General features: G+C 28.9%; 1 protein-coding gene and 1 non-coding gene across 2 annotated transcripts; both read right to left on the bottom strand.

The window, feature by feature from the left end:
* Nucleotides 1–1,977: 1,977 nt before the first annotated feature.
* Nucleotides 1,978–8,965, bottom strand: LOC107922201 (uridine kinase-like protein 3). The gene is made up of 15 exons (XM_016852093.2): nucleotides 8,859–8,965; nucleotides 7,860–8,020; nucleotides 7,362–7,453; nucleotides 6,771–6,840; nucleotides 6,251–6,369; nucleotides 5,789–5,885; nucleotides 5,233–5,312; nucleotides 4,769–4,963; nucleotides 4,555–4,638; nucleotides 4,379–4,439; nucleotides 3,998–4,058; nucleotides 3,235–3,328; nucleotides 3,075–3,147; nucleotides 2,697–2,779; nucleotides 1,978–2,589 (listed from the first exon to the last, which is right to left on the bottom strand). Exons 2-15 carry the CDS (start codon nucleotides 8,008–8,010, stop codon nucleotides 2,395–2,397), a joined length of 1,455 nt encoding a protein of 484 aa, XP_016707582.2. The 5' UTR covers nucleotides 8,011–8,020; nucleotides 8,859–8,965; the 3' UTR covers nucleotides 1,978–2,394.
* A 5,351-nt stretch (nucleotides 8,966–14,316) lies between these two features.
* TRNAI-AAU (transfer RNA isoleucine (anticodon AAU)) lies at nucleotides 14,317–14,390 on the bottom strand. The gene has a single exon. It is a non-coding gene; the product is annotated as a tRNA-Ile (tRNA).
* Between the last annotated feature and the right edge of the window lie 5,984 nt (nucleotides 14,391–20,374).

The following is a 20,374-nucleotide window of genomic DNA, read 5'->3' as shown; positions in this document are numbered from 1 at the left end:
CGGGGGTTGGCATTGACTGTCTAAAACCCGACTGATCTTCTCAGGAGACGTTAAGATCAAAATCAATTCCAGAGCGCTAGCTTACTAGAATTACAACTTGACTGGGATCCGATTCAGCTATCTCCACGAACAACTCAACTAGGCTAAGATTTTTTATCTTAGGGGGCAATAAATTGCTATCATTGTCACTAGATCATCATTATCTTCAAGCTCCATTTATGAGAACTTGAGGGGATCAATTGAAACAGGAAATTTGTAAAACAGTCTCAACATTTGCTTTCCGTAATGAGTTGCTATCTTTGTACTGATTTTTCATTTTAAATCCGCCATCTAAACACGCTTGTTGAATCTCATTCCTAATTTTTTTCAACTTTGAAATACACAACCTTCTTTAGTTGTATTTATCATTTCTCTATCGAAATGAACATAAGTAAACAAAATTTGGGAACTCATCTTAAAAAATTTTTGCTTCCTTCTCAACAAAGAAAAAAACTAATATTTTTATATTGATTTTCCACTAATAAAGCAAACAAAAACTCAAATGGAAGATAAAACACCTATATATATTTGATATATTTGGTGCCGGCCATTTACTGGCTAGCACCAAATTTTTTTTTAAAATATACACTGGTGTTAGCCATCAGTGTCCCAAAGTAAAAAAAAATTGCGTTGGGGGCTGAAAATTGTACCTGGTGCTAGCTCTCTACTGGCAGGCATCAAATTTTTTTTTAAAAAAATTCACCAGTGTTGGCCATCAGTGTCCCAAAGTAAAAAAAAATTCCTCGGGACACGAAAAAAGTGCCTGTGGCTAGCGTCAAAATTAAAATTTTTTACATCTCTGGTGTCGGCCATTAAATGGCCAGCACCCAAAATTTTTTTAAAAAATTTAACTAGTGCCAGCCATCAGTGTACCAAAGTAAAAAAAAAATTTACATTGGGACACGAAAAAAGTGTCTGGTGTCGGCCATCACATGGTCTGCACCCATTTTTTTTTTAATTTTACTAGTTACGGCCATCAGTGTAACTGAGTAAAAAAAATTACATTGGAACACAAAAAAAGTATCTAATGCCTGCCATTTACTGGCCAGCACCAAATTTTTTTTAAATATTGATATTTTTGTATATCAGTATGATACGATTTAAAAAAAAACCTTGTATCGATCATTGGGTTCCCAAAGTAAAAAAAAATCAATATTTTAAAGCCTGACACAATAATCAGACAATTATGGGGCTAAAACACTATGTAGTGCCGGCCATTGGATTTCTAAAATCTCAATCTACTGTTCATTTCAAGTCATTTTAGTGATTATTTTTTAACTTGAATTATTTTTATAAATATCAAAACTTTTTAAGTTAAATTAATAAAATAGCCCCGAAAAAATAATTAATACTTTTACTAATTGTAGATTTCCTCAGGATTTTGTGGGCCCAACTCTAATGACCTTTGATAATAACTCCTTACTTGGATGAGGTCCTCTCTATCCTTGGCAAGGTGGTTTATAGGAGTAACGAGCTGTCTTGCTAGAGTTGAAGCGATGTGGAGTATTTTCGAGCGAGAGATTTTCATGGGTTTAGCAATTATCATCATATCATCAACCTGACATTCGAATTTCTAACTTCTAAGTAAAAGATGGTATTGGACGTGGCACTCATTGAGTAATCTGATTATTTATAGACGTAAAAGCTCAAGCCAATAATGTACGTTTTAGTTTTTGAAGGGATCGATGGCTTATTAATTATATTTTTGTCTAACCTTTGTTATTTCTATCTAAACAAACATTTACGTAACAGAGAAGACGACCTTTGAGATAAATTTTGCATTTGGGAAGCAGTTCTGTGGAATAATTAGGAATAATTATACATAACGAATAAAACTACGACTTTCGTATTAGTAATTATTGTTGTTGAACAGTTGTGTAAATTGTTGGTCAGCAGAAGCAATAGCTGATGTGAAAGCCTTTGGTCTTAATTAGCGGATTGAAATAAGTCTGGATTTTCATTATATGGAACTCAACTATCGGAGTTTATAAAAGTACACATAAATATCATATAATTATCATTCTATAAAACTACTTGTGCCTGCAACTCTACTCCCCAGTCCCCTATAATACCATCAAAGAAAAGAAATAGGCTACCACTCCCTAGTCCCTTATAACACCATTCAAGTATTATCATCTGATGACAAGGATTCTGTAAATGGCAGCCCTAGTGTGTGACTCCAAAGATTTTAGGGGGAAAAAAAAGGCAAATAATAATAATGACAATAATAACAATTCAACTATGGGAACTCTAGGTCTGATTAAGTCAAAATTGTTTCCAAGTTCATTATGACTAAAACATACTTAGTTGAACCGTCCAGTTGAGGCAGTATATCAACTTGGTATTGAAATTTCATCAGCTCTGATTGGACAATTGCATAGGGGCCACCGCTTGCAGGTTATCATCATCATCTGTTCCAAAATATCGGTCTCCAAACTCACCCATACCAGGGACAACTCGGAAATCTTCATTTAAACCAATTTCAATCTCAGACGTTACAATCTTTACTCTTGGGAAGCTTTTGCACACCACATGTACACCCTGAGGTGCCTGGCCAGCAAGATGACAGTAAATTTTAAACAGGAATTGCTTAAGAGAAGAAAGCTATAAGAGAGATACTAATCCATTCATGACGGCTTGTACCAACAATAACTTACAGATATGAGATTGAGAAATATGATGTTGGACTCTGGTACACCCTTTTTTATAAGCAAGGAAATAGCTTGAACAGCTGAATTGCCTGTAGAAAAGTTTGCAACATCTTAAAACCACAAGATTATGATATTGAGTTGACTAAAAATGTCCAAAACAAACTACTAGCTCTTAGATTCTGTGACTAAAGTTATTAAGCAAGAAAAACTTAACAATGTCCCAAATGGGATTATAGTTCTAGGTTAGAACACATGGGATGACTCAGGACCATGAAGACAATCCCGAGATTTTTCATCTGGGGCATAAATACCAACCCAGCTCAGCCCACAACCGGTATGTCAACCAAACGATATTGAAAATGAAAGCCATGAATAGAAACGCACCTGTGCCTAGGATAGGATCCAGTAGCAATACATGCCTCTCTGAGATGTCTTGCGGTAGTTTTTCATAAATAAGCTATTCAATCATCGAAGCATGAATGAAGAAGTGAGAATGGAGACAAAAAACACAACTTTTATATGGAATGTAGTTGTGTTTACAAACCTGCTGACCATTGTCACCTTCCCTGTGAATAAGAATTTTGCCAATCTTGATACCTTTGCAGCATGCTCGCAACGCATTCTCCATACTCTCACCACTAGTATTAGTTTAGTTTCAAGAGATGGTATCTAATGGTTTAAAATAATGTGCATGGATAGTGTGGTAATAGTATCAATAAGTTAACAACCATGATAAATTCAAATTTTATTGGAAAAGCAATTGCAGTCACTCAACCACTATACCTATTGATCTAGAGCTATCTGAAACATCTTCCAACTCACACCTACTTAACCATGGCAAGCTAAGTCGTATTAATTTTAAGTTCACATGTCCATGGCATACCGAAAGTATCTTTGGTTTATTCTTATGACATCAGCACTAGAAATAGATATTCGACCACTTAAGTCGTCATTGATTAATTTCTGACCATCACTCACTATGATTTAACTCTTTAGAAACGTCCCACCTCCTTCAAATATCCCCAAGAAAGTTTTAAATCAAGGAAACCATGCAATTATTTGATGAAATTAGAGATGAATACTCTAATATATTGAGGAAAAACTCACTCAAAACTATGTATTTCTTAGAAATATGTACAGATAAATATACATGAAGCATTGAATCATGTAAGGAAAGAATATCTCTAATTAGAATATCTAAAAATCAGCTATAATCCCTAAAGATTAGCCATTCAATGCTGTCAAATAAATCAAAGATTCTCAACATTATTGATCCAGTTCCTTAAGATTTGAGACCAGAGTTGTACCTCCTAATAACCGAAACACCACATAACCTCTTACAGAAATCCACACCTGTATATACAGACCCTGCATCCACAATAACAACAATATTAATAATTATGACCAAGTAGCACTGTATAAGCAAATGAAATTAAGAAACATGACAACTTAGAACATTAAAGAAGCAATTAGCAATCATACATGCTAAATGCTTTTATAAAGCAGAAAACTCAATTCCAGAGAGCATTAGAACCAGATGATGTCAGATAACAAATCTATACAACTATATGTGACAGACATAACCTTAATAAAGTGTAATAAGGATGTGATAAAAACATAATAATGATGTGATAACCCCGATAATACTTCATATAATGTCCGGACTAGACGAAGTAACATCAACTAACCAGTTGGAGTGATCACTTGCTTTTCTGTAAAAGGCAGATGTCCCAGCCCATGTTCAACAACCTAGAAAAGATTATCTTAAATGACTGAGAAACCTAAGAGGGAATTTTTGTTGCATTAATTAACATGCAAAGGAAACCAAAAGATAAATATTGCATCTAATCCAAAATATACCCACCAGACGAATCAACCGATCAGAGTAAAAAACAAAGTCATGTTTAGTTGTTTGAGAATCACGAATGAGGGTATGCATGCCTCGTATCTACATAAATAAAAAGATCATATTCGTTTAACAAATGTACATTGATCTTTTTCAAGTAGATATTGGAGCTCAATACACGCAGAACAAATAGTTCACCCTTAGTTAACTGAAGGAAACAAAAGTGTTATACCTGAAAAGTTGATTGAATGACATATAAATTTGGGTAAATTTTACAAAGATCATGCTGTCCAAGCTTTGTCCTGATATGTTGCACAATCAAATCAATTGCTACATGATTATCTCCCCCACGGGGAATGATAATATCTGCATACTTCTTTGTTGGAAGTATAAAGTCATCAAAGGCAGGCTTCACAAACTTTGAATACTGCATTAAAAGTTAACTGCATATAAATATCAGCTGAAAGGAAGCACCTCCAAAAGAAGAGAAAGCTGAAAAGTTAGTAAATGAGACTATAAAAGATCATAAATTATTGAGCCCAATATTTCTTGCATTGAGGAAACAAATCAAATCCAAGCTTCATAATGCGGTGATGCTGCAGTTTATTGTTTCTGGTGGGAGAGAGAACACAACATGATTCAAAAAACCTTATGCCAAATTATCATGTGCATGTGAGTGGTGAAGAAAAGTTAGACCTGATCAAGGACTGCACCGATATCTCTTCCTTTGTCAACAGTATCACGCCTTATTCTTCTAGCCAGACGTACATCAGCATCTGCACTGAAAATTTTACAATGTGAAGTGACAGCCCAACTTAGTAACACCAATGAAGCAACATGAAGGATACATTCTCCAATATATGCAAGTTATCACTTAAGGCTTTCAGCAATTAATAATAAATAAGTCATCACTGATTTCTTTTTCTTAGTAGTAACTATTATTGCATCCGTATTAAGAATAGCACGCAACCAAAACAGCTTGGTAATCTAATGATGCATATTGACAAAATGCATTACAACCAATCTAAAATGTCCCTAGCAATAGGCAGCTACAGATCTTTAAAAGGAATAGCAATATTGGGGAGTTAGAAAACAAATTACCATACCACAATCAACATTATAATACCACCATTTCATCAGTTCATCATCTACAACAGAATTTAGGTAACAGTAAAGTTTCATGCCAGCTATAAGCAGCATGCAAATAAATAGGATCAGCCAAAGAACTGAAATAAACGATTAACTATTTAACCTGTATCAACAAATATCTTCATGTTCATCAACTCTCGCACACGAGGGTCATGAAAAATGAGTATCCCTTCCAAAATTATAACATCTGAAGGATTAACCTGCAGAAACTTTATCACAGTGAGTTTCTAAAAGTCAAGAAAACAACAAATATCAGTTGAAATTTATTACTACAGTTCCTTTGTGAAAAGAAAAAAAAAAAACAATCAAAAGGGTCGTGGAAAGACATGACTACCGATTATAAGGAATTGTAAGAAGACATTAAAAGCTAGGACATTGTACATATATACAATTATAATTGAATTCTAGGTGATTAAGAAGGCGAAAGATGCTTTAATAATTGGACTTGGTGTACTGCATTGAAAATGATTTAGGGAACCGTTGAACCAAAAAGTGCCTGTATCAAAGATATAATAACATGGGTCCATGTCATATTAACATACATTTGAACATTGTGAGACCTTACCCTTCTTGCAGGAAAAGCATTACTTTTATAACTCTTGAAATCATAGTTTGGAATATCTACTGCTCGGTCATGCCTCAAGTTTTCTATAGAATCTAATAATTTCTCTGTGTCAAATGCATCTGCAGAAAGGAACAGTACTGTATCATTAAAATTCAAAGAAAACATAATGGTGGAACCAAACGTCTTTCACATAAAACATTCACATCTCCTTAAGATCAATTAGTGAAAACATGCCTTTTGACATTTGCCCATTAATAGTACTCAAATGCTCTCAGAAAATATTAAATACTTCAAAATTTACCAGATGTGCAAAATACCAAATGCCTAAAAGTTCAGAATAAGAAAAACTAAATTCAGATAGTGCCCTTGTTACCAAGACAGTTCATAGAAAACACTTGTTGAACAATTAAGTAGTGATGAAAGAGAGAGAGTATGAGTTTTTGTCAAATAATAAGCACAACGATCCAGCATGTCATGGGTTTCTTAATATTTTGGATCTCTGTTATAGAAATATTCTCACCAGGATGGTCAAAGTTGTATTCATGAACCCTAGCAAGTTCCTCTTCAGTGAGATTGTGATAAAAGGAATCCTGGCACATTGTTCAGATTAAAACTCTAACCAACAGGAGAGAGGAGACTAATTGTTTTTAGCAGTGCAGAAAAAGAAAGCTACAGAAGTGGTCAGATCAAAATGTTGAACAAATTCCTCTGCAAATGATGTTCAAATGACAAATGCCTACCCTCTCTTCCTTTTCTTTTTTTGAATAATGACCAACAAATTCATAATCGATTAATGCATAACCAATTTAAGACAGGAAAAAACAATAATGGAAGGAAGCCAATGATCCATTCTCACCCTCATAGCTAGGTTAATCAAAGAACCAATGGACTGAGTAAACATTCATAAACCCAAGTTTAAAGTGAACTTCAGCGGAAAATGAATTTCAAAACAGGAGAGAGGGGAAGACATCATTTCAAATTTCATACATTTTCTAGAGCTTTAACCATTCAGCTTTGAAAATTCATGTTAGTTACAAGTTTACTTTTAAGATTCTTTTCTCTAAATAACCCTTAATAAAATCCAGACTTGAAACTAAGAGAAGACTGTTACCTGATTAACTAATACTACACGCTGATCATGAAGTTGCTGTATAATCATATCGCAGACTGTAGTCTTACCAGATGCTGCTCCCCCAGCAACTCCTGGCCCACAAAATAATAGCCAAAGTTAGATAAAAGTGAAAATCAGAAAGACAAAAGAATTCATAATATAGTTGAAAGAAACCAATTTAATAACAGAACTAATACCAAATAAGTATTTAGTTCAGTGCCTGAACGTAGTTTCTTAACTATAATTCAAACAAAATTGAAGAAAAGTACATTATACAAACAACGCTTGTTTCTCAAGCACAGTGAAACGAAAAGATCCATTATGTTGTAAAATATTATATTATGGCAATTCTTCTTCAAGGAAAAACGAAAAGAAACCTGGATTGCCGTCAAGTCAGCATTCTTATCCAAACTTTTTCACTAACTAATTTTGATCATTATTTCATCCAAAACAAGATGCAAGTAACAGGTTAACAACCCTACTCTTGTTCAAACTTACCAATAATAAAAGGTTGTTTATGCACATTTTCAGCACCCGGCGAGGTTGTAGGCTTCTCAATATTTTTTGACTCCAAACCATCCATATGGAATCCAGAAAAGTGGACCCCAGATGAGGCTTCTATCATATCCTCAACTGAGTTAGAACCCATATGCTAAGACCTATACATAAAACTTACAAGTTAAGAAAACAAATAAATGAGATCATAAAAATAAGATAGAAGTTAAATCCTGAATGGACACCCGCTTGATTGATTCATGTCCTAGTAAATTTTCTCTTCCCTTCCAAGAAGAAAGAAAACATTCATAGATGCAGCAATCCCCTTCACTTCACAGGAAAGCAAAGTTCTCTGCTTATTACCAAATCCCATAAAAGTTGTCCCTTTTTTTTTTCGATTTTACGATTACAATTCAACTTCAACCAACTTAAAAAGAAAAAAGATTCATGCACATTGCGGTCCCATCACAGAATATTCATTAAGAAGTAGAATCATGGTGGAAACTAGTCCAGTAAAGTTCCTTTCTTTCTCCATTTTTCCACATTACCGATCACACTCAACTGAACTGATTGCTACAAACTAACACAACAAAAGCATATGTCCAAGTACTTCCAGTCAATCACAAACATCGAGAAACAAGCACCGACTTTTTGGTAAGCCACGTGAATCAAACCTCTCATACAACAAAATAGAGTAATACTCAGCAGCATTCAAGTGAAAATTACCAAGATATGAACTGGTATTAGCTCCCAATTATAACATAATAATCCAATAATTTGAAGCTAAAATCTATCTACTCCCTTCAAAATCACCAATGAAAAAGCATACGTAAAAACTAAATCTAACACCTTTGGGAAGAATTAAAAATACCCGGAAAAAAAAACAAAAATCAATTTAATATTGAATTAAGCAAAGACTACTAATTCTCACATCAGCTAATGCAAAAAGGAAAAAAAAGAAGCTTAAATAGTAATTTAATGAGGAATATTGAGTTAAATTACCTGATTAAGAAAAATATCGAATTTTTTTCTATATTTTTGAGGAGCGAGAGAAAGAGGGGGGTAAAACGGAGAGGATTGATTTCGAGGTATTTATACAGTTTAAGAGTGAGGGAGACCTAAGCCTCCTGTAAAATAAGCATTTCATTTATTGGTTAAAATTCTGCTATTAGTCCCTGTACTTTACAAAAATTGTGGATTTAGTTTATGTACTTTAATTTGGTATTTTTAGTCCTTATACTTTTCAATTTTTAAAATTTCAGTCCTCGCCAAACGATAATTGTTAAAGTTATTAAATTAAGTTTTGTTATTTCTAAAGCTGGTGCCGCGAACATATTATTAGAAGTGCAATGTCATATCGGTTTGTTATTTTCACATATTACTTACTAAAATTCAATTAATAATTAAAGACAGCCTATTGCGTCAAAACTGAAATTTCAAAATTTGAAAAAGTGTAGAGACTTTGAATGATGCAATTAGAGAATATGAACTAAATCTACAACTGTACGTATAGGACGAAACTAGTAGTTGAAACTAACCAAATAGATTTAACTACTATTGTTTGGGTCAAGATTAAAATTTCAAATTTCAAAAAGTTCAAGAACTAAAATTGATCAAAATAAAGTATAATGACTAAATCTATACATTTTGTGAAGTATAAGGACTAATAGCAAAATTTAACCTCGTTTATTTTATTTTTAAATATCTGCTCTTTTTAACATAATAAACTATTCATAGTCTCTCCCCAACTCACGTCCTCCGACATTGACAACAATGCCTATGCAACTCAAGTTAAGACTCAATCAATTATTTTTAAAAACTAAGAATATTAAATTGAGTGTAATGATAAAATATATTATATTTAAGAAAGAGAATTTAAATTTGAACTTTACACAAAAGTACTGAAAATGACAATTCCTTGAATACTTTGATTTAAAAAATAATAGTTAGGATTAATTTACTCAGTAATAGTCATTTCATTGTGGGAAAATATTTTATTACATTGTTAGCGGAATCTTTAAACTCCACAAATAATACCAGACGTTGATAAGTGTACTATAAAAATATAGTAAAATATTAAAAAAATACATGATAAACTTTTATGAAATAAAAAAAAAATACCCTTTTCTTGTATTGGATTTTTATTTTCTGAACTTCGTATTTCACTTCAAATGGACAATGATAGGTAAACTCACCAATTTCACATTTTTATTATACTCCTATTATTTATTTACACAATTTCTTTTCATTTTCTTTTAGCTAAAGAGATATGTGGCTATCGTCAAACAAATATATATATATAAAAGTCCTAAAAATCTTTTAGCTTATATATATACAAAATGATTTGAAAAATCATATATTATTGGCAAATTTTCAGATATCACAATTTTAAATTTTAGAATGTATTAAATAAATAAGTAAAAACAAGTATTAAAATAAGACATTTAATTTTTTTTATCGGAATAAAATTTCATAGAATATCAAATATTAATACATAAAATGGTAAAAAAAATTATATAATATTATGAATAGAGATGATATAATATAGTTTGAGTCCTTGTTAAATGGATATTTTACAAGAATTTTAATCACCTCTTAAATTTTTTTGAAATTATATACAATAATAAAATTATACTTTAACCCTTAAAATAATAAAATATTAATTTAATCCTTTTAAATTTTTATAATTAAAATTTAATCTTCCATAACTTTCTCAATATGATGTACTACTACTAATAATTCAACAATTTATGTATAAAAAGGGATATGTGATCATTTATTAAATTAAAGAAAAGACGTCCACCAACAATATGCATTATTGTTGTTGTTAGCCATATCTGAAATAGGATGGCATAATTGAAAATTATACCAATATATATATAAATTGTAGCAATATTATTATTAGGATTGTAGTAGAAACAGTAATTATTTTCATTCTTTTGAAAAAAAAAGTATGTCTTTTACTTTTAGGTATTATTGGTTGCATTCAAAAGTGGAATAATGGAAAAAGTAAAGGGAAAAATTGAGAGAAAATAATATTAAGTGTGCTTGAAAGAAAAAATAATATATATTCAATCAAAATATATAAAAATAAATCATTACAAATTAAAATGATAAGAAAAATTGAAATTAAGTGTGCATTTTATAAAATAAGTGAATATTTAGTACACTGTAAATGAAACTTAAAAATTACAAGCATAGTTATAAATTTGTCGAGTTCAATTGGTGCAAGTATTGTAGACAGATAATGCTATATAATAACAATTTTAACAGCTCAATAATTTAAATAAAGATTAATAGCTTAGCGATTATTTTATAATTTTATTAAATTGAATAATCAAAATGTGAATTTATTAATAGTAGAGTAACTTAAGGAATAATTTACCCTATTAAGAAAATGTGTTTCTAAAAAGTGAGAAAGAGATCCTAGCATCCACGTGACATCTGTCTGTCAGTGTGTCTGTAGTTGGATTAGATTAAAAATTTAGATTTAGATTTCCACGTAAGTACCCAATCACCTCTGGGTTCCACTCCTGACGTCTCCACTTAAATAACTAAACCTTTTTCCGTGCTTTTATTTTATTTTATCAATATCATCCATGAGTCTTCTAAAAACGGCATGTTGGTCCAAAATTATTTTAAAATAAAATTTTTAAAAATGATAATTAAAATCAATACTTTGGTAAAGGAGTTGGCCGCCGAAACCAAACCCAATCAGCAGGCCCCATTTGGTTTTTTATGAATAAAATATTAAAAAATTAAATATAAAAATAAGTGAGAATAAATTAATTACGAAAATAGAGTATTTGTTACAATAATTTTAAGTACCACTTAACACATTAACAATATTGATGAACTTTAAAAAAAAGTGTAACAAGAAAAAAAAAGCTGAAAAAACAAAATATTTTATAATTGATTCCATTAATGTTTCAGGCGATACCCCTTAATTAAATAAATAAATAAACTTAATTTTTTCCATTTCATCTAATTTGATAAATAGAAATGTATGGAAAAAATATTAAAAGTCCGAAAGTGAGGCATTAGTTACTGAAAAAGTGAAGCATTAATTGTCTGATGTTGAAACTATAACTTTCAACTTTTTTTTCTCTATCAAACTTTTTTTTAAATTTATCGGTACTGTTAATGTGTTAAGCGACCCTACAACAAAATATTTTTTTATTTATTTTTAGTTAAACCTACTCTTTTTTTAAAAAAAATCATAGGTGCCACCAATATGTTAAATAACATCCAAAATCATTGAAGCAAATATTCTGTTTTCATAATTAATTTATTTTTCATCCTATTTTTATATTTAATTGATTTTTTATATTATTTTTATAAAAAAGTAATTTCATTTTATGCTGGTTGGTCCATCGGGATATTCAATTCCCATTCTGTTTCAGATTCACCTACCACTTTACCTTTTTATCAAGTAATCCCCCTCTTCATTTGTAATATTTGTAATTTAGTTCAGATCCAATTTTAAAACAAATACACATTTTATTCAATATTGTTGGAACATTTTCAAATATTTATAGTGTTCCAATAACTATAAATGAATGGGTGTAATTAATCAAAAGATTATATTGTTTGATTTTTTGAAAAAGAATTATAACTATTTAAATAATTTTATTTGAATAGTTATAATTAAATGAATAATTATGTATTTATTTTAAAGACATTATTATTCGGAAAGACACCTATTGATGAAAGATGTCCCTATGGAGAAACATGAAAATTCCTATAAATAGGAATGAGATTTCATTTGGAAATCATACCATCAAATTCTAATATTCTTTCTTTCCTTCCTTCGTTTTCTAATATTATTAGATTATTCTATAAAGTATTACTGCAGAAATCCTTTATAGAAATTGAGTTTCTTGTCATACAATTGCTCAGTGTGTAGTGGGCTATCCTCGTCAGTGCAAAACGCAAATAGTCATTGGCTTCATTGGATCCTCGAGGTTAATTTGCTTAGAACTCGTTTGCACACCAAAGATAGGTGAGGGCAAATATAACCTTAAAGATAGTGACTTGATACACGCCTTGCAGCATTGTCCTATTTTTTCTTCTGTTTGAGTTCCGTTCGTGTGTTCGAGATTTTTCTTACCGAAGATTTGTACTAACAAATATAACCCTTATACTTTTAGATTTGATTATAGCAATAGTTTAATTTAATTTTTGACACTCGATGAGTTTATCTTTCCACTTTTCTTTATGGGAAAACAAATGCATTACCATAAATACTCCATTCTTAGTAGTTTCTTTCTCCCACACCAACGTATACAGTACAAGTTAATAAATGTGAAAAATCGTACACTGCTCAATCTTTGCAACTTGATCCTCAAATAACCTTTTTTTTTTTTACTTTCTATAGATTCTCAGTAATTATGTCTTCATGAATCATCAACATCGAACACAATCCTACATCTAATAGAATATAAATAAAGGAATTTTCTTTTATTTTTCTGTCAAATTCTGCTTTTGGTCTCTTTATTATACTAAAACTTAACATTTAGTCTTGTTGATGGGCTAAGAATTGAGAGCAAAAGGGAGGATTCAGATGATCGAGAGAATTGAAGGTAAAGAGAAGAGTTGAAGAAGATAGTAGTTGTCCGCCTTAATTGCGCTTCAAAGTGGTATTTAAAGGGAACATTCATAGGTTACATTTCTTCTATTGATTGGTGGATTGTCATTAAAGTCTTGTAATCTAAATCTCTCTTGCTAGGTCGGTAATATGATTCAATGGGATATGGACAGTGAATTTAAGTGATAAGTGGCAGAAGTCTTGTTGAGCGAAATTAGTAAACTTGGTGAGCTTGGCAAAGACTATTTGCTTGGTGTGCTTTTGATCTTTGACAAGGCATGTTTTGACAAAAGTATGGCTATGGAAGCATATCCAAATATTACTTTGTTAGTCAAAATAGAGGTTATACAAGTGAGTTTTTTGAGATCAAGGGATATTGGTGATGTATTCTAATTTGTGGCATGGTATGGAGTAAGAAAGTTAATTTCATCCTAGTGTAACTCGTTTTGGTAGTAAACTAGACAACAAATTTTAATTTCTATTCCATGTAAATTTCAATCTATATTAGCCATATTGATTTACGCAATATTTTAATATATACTTTTTTATAATTATATATAAACGTTTAGTTAAGTCATTGGACATAACTAAGAATTTTAAAATTAATATGTTAGTATATATACACAAACATCTATTTAAGTTATAGAACGTTAATTTATGTTGTTGTAGAACCATGAGTGAAATTTGAAGTGAAGTGAGGCCGAAGGCAGAGGTGAAGATTGAGAATTAGCCCATAATTTTGAACCATTTTCATCACCAAGTGGTGAAATTAAAATTTTAATGCCGAGTGATTGGGCCAAGGCCAGTAACTAAGGACATCAAGTCCAAAACTAGCACACACGCTCAGAAAATCTCAAGAAATCTTAAAAATAATGGCCCATGCAGGTCTCGAACCTGCGACCTTCGCGTTATTAGCACGACGCTCTAACCAGCTGAGCTAATAGGCCAGTTGACTTTGGGCTTCATTAATTTACAAATTCAATAATCTAATATGGACGCAATCAAAACGGTACTTCTGTCATTCAAATTAGGCTATGGTTAATAAGAGACGTAGCCGATCAGTTTAGTTTCTATTAATACAAAAAAAAGGTTCACCATTATACATAGAACAGTAGCATATATGTTGCGCTAAACTCGGTTAATTACATGGTTGACACTAAAACAGCATTAATCATCCCTTGTAGTTGCTAAGACGAATCCTACTGAGTTTTCCCTCTTTATTTTCTATTAGTAATAGTTTATTTATCGGGTTAATTATGTATATTTTTTAGAATATGGTATATTTATTTGTTAAATTTTTATACAAGGAAAACTATGGTTAAAAGTTTATAATAGAAAAACAATTATTGTGAATATTCCAAAATTTCAGTTTTTAAAGTGATTTATTGTGAATATTCCAAAATTTCAGTTTTTTAAGTGATTTTTTTATGTAAAATTACATGAAAGTTTGTATTATGAGTTGTATAAACTAAGACCGAACAAATGATATTTATACTTATGTTATTAATTACAAATATCAATATCATTATTTTATATTCTTTTTCAAAATTTTAATTTAAATCAATTGATCAAAATGTTAGGCTAATTATGAGCCCAAATCTTTGTCAGACCTCGTTAGTGTTGGATTGCTATTGACTACTAAACTAGTAAAAATATCTGTAATCTTTTCTTTTCTCTTATTATGAACATCCCTTTTAATATTTTTTATAAACTTTTGATGAAAAAATTAAACCATTATTTAAAGTTTTCTTTTTCTTTCTACAGTTCTTCTCCTTCAGCTTGAAGGGGTCCAATTGTCGTAATTCTTATTTCAGTTGACACTTTCGATAATATATACTACCAGTAAACTCCTCTTTCCTTTTCCTTTTTCCCTTTCGATTTCCTGATCAAATATTTGAGAATAAGTCTTGAAACACTCAAAATAAAGCCCCCAACTTCAAACTTTCTTCGGCCGAATCTTCACCGAATAGTCACACAACTTTAATCATGATCTTTAATCGTCCCACATAACTCTTAACCGTTCAAATATAAAGAAGATGCCTCCAAATTTTGAACATAAAAAAAAAGCCCATTTTGGTTCTAGAACTTTCAATTTCGTGTTTTGAAAAATCAAAAAGCATTTTTTTTCATGTGAAGTGAAAAAAATATGTAAAAAAATTCTGCCAGGTTAAAAAAAATTATGAATGGGAGTATGCATATTTATAATTTATACAAACTTTAAATCAAAATTTAAACCAATATTTATCTCCTTAAATATCATTTTAAATCTTTGAACTTAACAAATTTAAATAAATTTATTTATTTTATCTCATTAATTATTATTTAAATCTCTAAACTTACCAATTTTTTTTTCTATTTCTAAAAAAAATATTTTCATTTTTGATATTTTATTTTTAAATAAGTAATAATGAAAATTTGAAATTTGAATTGAAATTGTTAGGTATCTTTTTAAGTTTTATTATAATTTTTTAATCTTAAATTTGAAATATAATTTCTTAATATTAAAATTAAATATATTAAAAGTATTGAAAAGTTAATTAAAGAGATGAGATATTAATTTTGAATAAGTAAAAATATAATTTTGGAATATGAAAGTGAAATTGGTTAGGTATATTTTAAGCTTAAAGATAATTTTAAATTTTTAATTCGTAATATAATTTTTAAAAATTAAAATTAAATATTATAAAAGTATTTAAATGATAAATAAAGAGATTAGATTTGAAAAATTAAAATATATTATGCAGGGGCTAATCATTAACATGTAATTCAATATATTAAAAAATATATCCTATTTGTTGAGTATATTAAAGGAGGGAAGAAAATTGTTTATCATATTTCATATTATTATTTTTAAAATGTAATTATTATTTATACATGTTATTATTATATATTGTTTAATAAGCTTTTACTTGATAAATAATCCCTCCAAATAATAATTTTTATTAAAATGTATTCAAATCATTGTACATGTTTTTACAAATTTTATGATTAATATTATATAAATAAATTTAAATTTTTATGGATTTTCTAATTTAATATTTTATTTGATAAATATAATGACTTAAATAATTATTATTATATATGATGCATAATTTCTTAGAGTAAAGATATAGTAGAAATGCAAAATAATTTTAAAATGAAATTTGAAATGGAATTGGTTAGGTATATATAAATAAAAATAAAGTCATATTATTTTTATTTAAAAAATAAATTTAATGGATAATTAATTTTTTTAAAAGTAAATAGAAAAACATAATTGTGACACTTGTTACAATTTTAGTCTATGTACCTTGTTTTATTAAATATATATGATATATAGTTTTCCGCTTATTTAAATTTAATTTTAAATTAAATACTATTTATTAGTTTTATTAATTATAAAAAATTAAATTTGTGATATTGGTTTAGGATTAGTACAAATTTTAAATTAATTTCTAAGTAGGGATGGCAACATGGCAGATTTTTGCCCACCCCACTTTTGACTCAAAACTTAATCAATTCGCCTCAAACTTGAAATTTAATAGAAGACTCAACTCTGATCCAACACAAATTTAATTTAATTGTTTTATTTTTTATTTTAAAGTAAATAAAATTACATTTTTAATTGTTTTATTTTTAATTTGAAGAAAATATTTTTTTAATTTTAAAATTAATATATTTATTTATTAAAAGCAAAAACTTAATATATACATACATTAGAGGTGTTTTTGTAAATATCTTGATTTTGGACGGATTTATCTTAACCTCGTCAACTTGATCCTATCATTTTTTAGTTTCACCAACTGTGAACCCAATTTTCCAAAAAAAATACAGATTGGATCAATACATATTGAATTCAAGTTTTTCTTTTTTTTCTTTTTTTTTTTGCCATTTTTATTCCTAAGTCTATATGTATCATTTAAACATAAAAAATAGTTTTTTTTTCTCAAGTGAATGATCAAATCTTTTCTAGTTTTATATATGTATTATGTTACTTAAAAAATAAACAAAGCAAAATTTTGCAAATAAATATGATCAATAATCTGAATTTTTGTTGCATTTTATTATCTTAAATAAACAATTATTGAATCATTGTGATAAACAAATATATATAAAATAAATTGAAACATGAATATATATTTTTTGGTGAATTATAATAACAAAGTAAAATTAGCGCAACTCAAATAAAGTTATACCTGGGGCGGTAAACACCCTTTACCATCAAGTCATCACATGGAATTTGAAATATAAATATTTTTAAAATAATTAATAAAAACAATATTACACAATATAAATATATGTATATATCAAAATATGTACGCTTAAAAAGTTATATAAATTGAACTCCCCACTAATAGCAAAATTAGACGAAAAAAAAAGTATGATAAACTTAAATCATTAATTTGTTTATATAGTCCCTCAAAATTATTGTTTTAGATTTTTTAAAACTTTTCTATATATTTTTTAAAAAATTAGATTTTTTATTTTTAAATTTATATATATACTTAAAAATATAAATTTTGAAAATTTTATAAATATTTGGATTTTTAAAATTTATTTTGAGTTTTTTGGAATTTTTTAATTTTTTTGTTAAGAGAGAGAGACTAATTTGCTCATTTTCAAAATTGAGCAAGGACTAAAAAGGTATTTACACGAATTTTCTATTTGAGTTATTCAAATTATTCGAGCTATTCAAATTGTAAAGTTTAACTTGACTTGAACTTGAAACTCAAACTACTTATTCGAGTTTACTCAAAAAACTTGAGTAGATTAGCTCTAACTTCAAAAAAATTTGAGTTTGAATCAAGTTTTGCTCATCCCTTATATTTAAGCTAAGCACAATGTGCTTGGTGTGTATCTTACTTTTATATGTTTTATAAATATAGTAACGCCTTTTTAAGGTAAAGTGTAAATCATTAATGGTAGCAAAATAAATAATAAAACTAGAATTTCTTAAGGGAGGACAAACTAGACCCAAACCATAGGGTTATCTCGTACTTCCCGTCTTAAGTCCCTCGCCTTCACAATTCAAAGAGAAAATAAGATTTGAAACTACAATAAAACAAATATTAGCGGGAAGAGCTTTCTACCCAATGTAGTTTGCATATAATAAGGTTACCATAACAGGGGTGTGAGTCACCATATTAGCACACTACGCACCCATTGGAAGGACAAAGATCTTAAAGAAGATCGTAACATCAAACAATCATGGAGGATTGAAATAGATATACATATTGAGTTTATGTAGAATGTCTAACTTTTGTGTTTATCCAATCTTGACTCAACTAGGTTAATACCCATATAAAAAGTTATTGTCTAATGCTTAACTTAGCTTGCTTAAGAGTATGCATTCGGTGGTCGGTTTAATTTTTATATATCAAAAACAAAATAAATTGATTAACCTATTTAAACTAACCTAAAATAGATCGACTTTATATCAAAACAGAATAAATCAAATTAAAAATTTTCAGTTTAGTTCGATCGAGTTTTTAATTTTTTTTTTCTTTTTAAAGTATTGATTAATTTAATTATAATTCATAGTTTGTAATTTAAAATTCTAAATTAAGTTATTTGAATAATTGGATTTATATTTGAGTTTAGTTCAGCTCAATTCAATTAATAGAATTTTTGTACACCTCTAAGTTTGCTCATATTCAATTTTCTAAGGCTTATGCCAAATTAAACGTTTTTTTTTTCAGATCATATTTGGATCAATCATTTTATCAAAATCCTTTCAAGATTTGGACTTGAATGGATAGTGTTGTTGTTCGATAGATACCCACGTATAAGAACATATATATACATATAGTATTAGTATTAGTATTAGCATTAGTATTAGTAATAAAGTGAGGGTTGCATGAGTGCATGCGTGAATGATGGATTAGGGTAGGGGTCCAAATAATGATGGTAGTATGGTGCCAAAATGCAATCTTTAATTAAGTCAAAAAGGAAAAAGACAAAAGAAAAAGAAAAAGCTGATATGTATATCACACTCAAAGCAAATTAACCAAATAGTTGCTACCTACTGTTGTGTCTATATTTTGTTCTCTCTCTATTTACCGTATTCTGCTTATTCTGCTCTACCTATTAATTAAAAGCAAATTAAGAATCATATATATTGATTATAATTTCTTGGTGGTAATGCAATGCATGCTTCATTCTGTTGCTAAGCTATCAGAATTCCTCTCAGAATGGGGAATGACACTATCTCTTCCACATTACATGCCGCAGAATTCTGAGAATAATTTCTCTCTCTCTCTCTTTTTAACGACAGAATGTCAAAAGTAGTGATGAATGATGAAATGATAATCTTTTCTTTTTTTAGTGATTTTTTTCCTTCTGGTTGTAAACAGGGTAACGATTTAGTTGGGACTTGGAACAAATATTCGTCTCAAATAGCAGATTCAGGAAAAAAATTTTAAGATTGGAATTAAATTATATATTTTTATTTTAAATAATTTTAATAGCCTATAATTTTATAATTTTAAAAGATTAAATTAAATTTTTATCATTTTTTAAGAACTAAAGTGTAATTTTACTTTTACTAATTTAATATTTTATTTTATGAGGACCGGCCCTTTCAGCCCTCCTAACTCCACCACTAGTCCAAAACATTAAATCTAGTAAATTTCGTAAATAAAAAGCTTAATAATCATAAAAAAATAATGCATCATGAATAATATTAATAGTGATACATGATTGATAGGAAAAAGAAAAGGTAAATGGTTTGGTCAGAATGATGAATTTAACCGTTAAAATTAAAAAATAAATTAAACTTTTGGTGACTGAATTTTCTGAAAATTTCTATTTAAACTTTAAAAAATTTAAAATTTGTAAAAAAAATAATATTTTGTTTTGAAATAAAAAAATTTTCATATTTTTGTTAAGATTTCTTAATTGAGTACTTATTTAGATGAAATACATATAAAATATTTGGAGTAAAATTTTTTTA

Source organism: Gossypium hirsutum, chromosome A01 (assembly GCF_007990345.1).
Source record: "Gossypium hirsutum isolate 1008001.06 chromosome A01, Gossypium_hirsutum_v2.1, whole genome shotgun sequence".
Lineage (NCBI taxonomy): Eukaryota > Viridiplantae > Streptophyta > Magnoliopsida > Malvales > Malvaceae > Gossypium > Gossypium hirsutum.
This window is presented reverse-complemented; position numbering and strand designations above follow the sequence as displayed.

Coding starts and splice junctions, on each gene's coding strand:
- LOC107922201 (XM_016852093.2), bottom strand. CDS start 8,010: ATGGGTTCTAACTCAGTTGAGGATATGATAGAAGCCTCATCTGGGGTC. Junction 5,886..6,250: donor ATGCTTTTCCTGCAAGAAGG/GTAAGGTCTCAC, acceptor AAGTTTCTGCAG/GTTAATCCTTCAGATGTTAT. Junction 3,148..3,234: donor AAGGTGACAATGGTCAGCAG/GTTTGTAAACAC, acceptor ATGATTGAATAG/CTTATTTATGAAAAACTACC.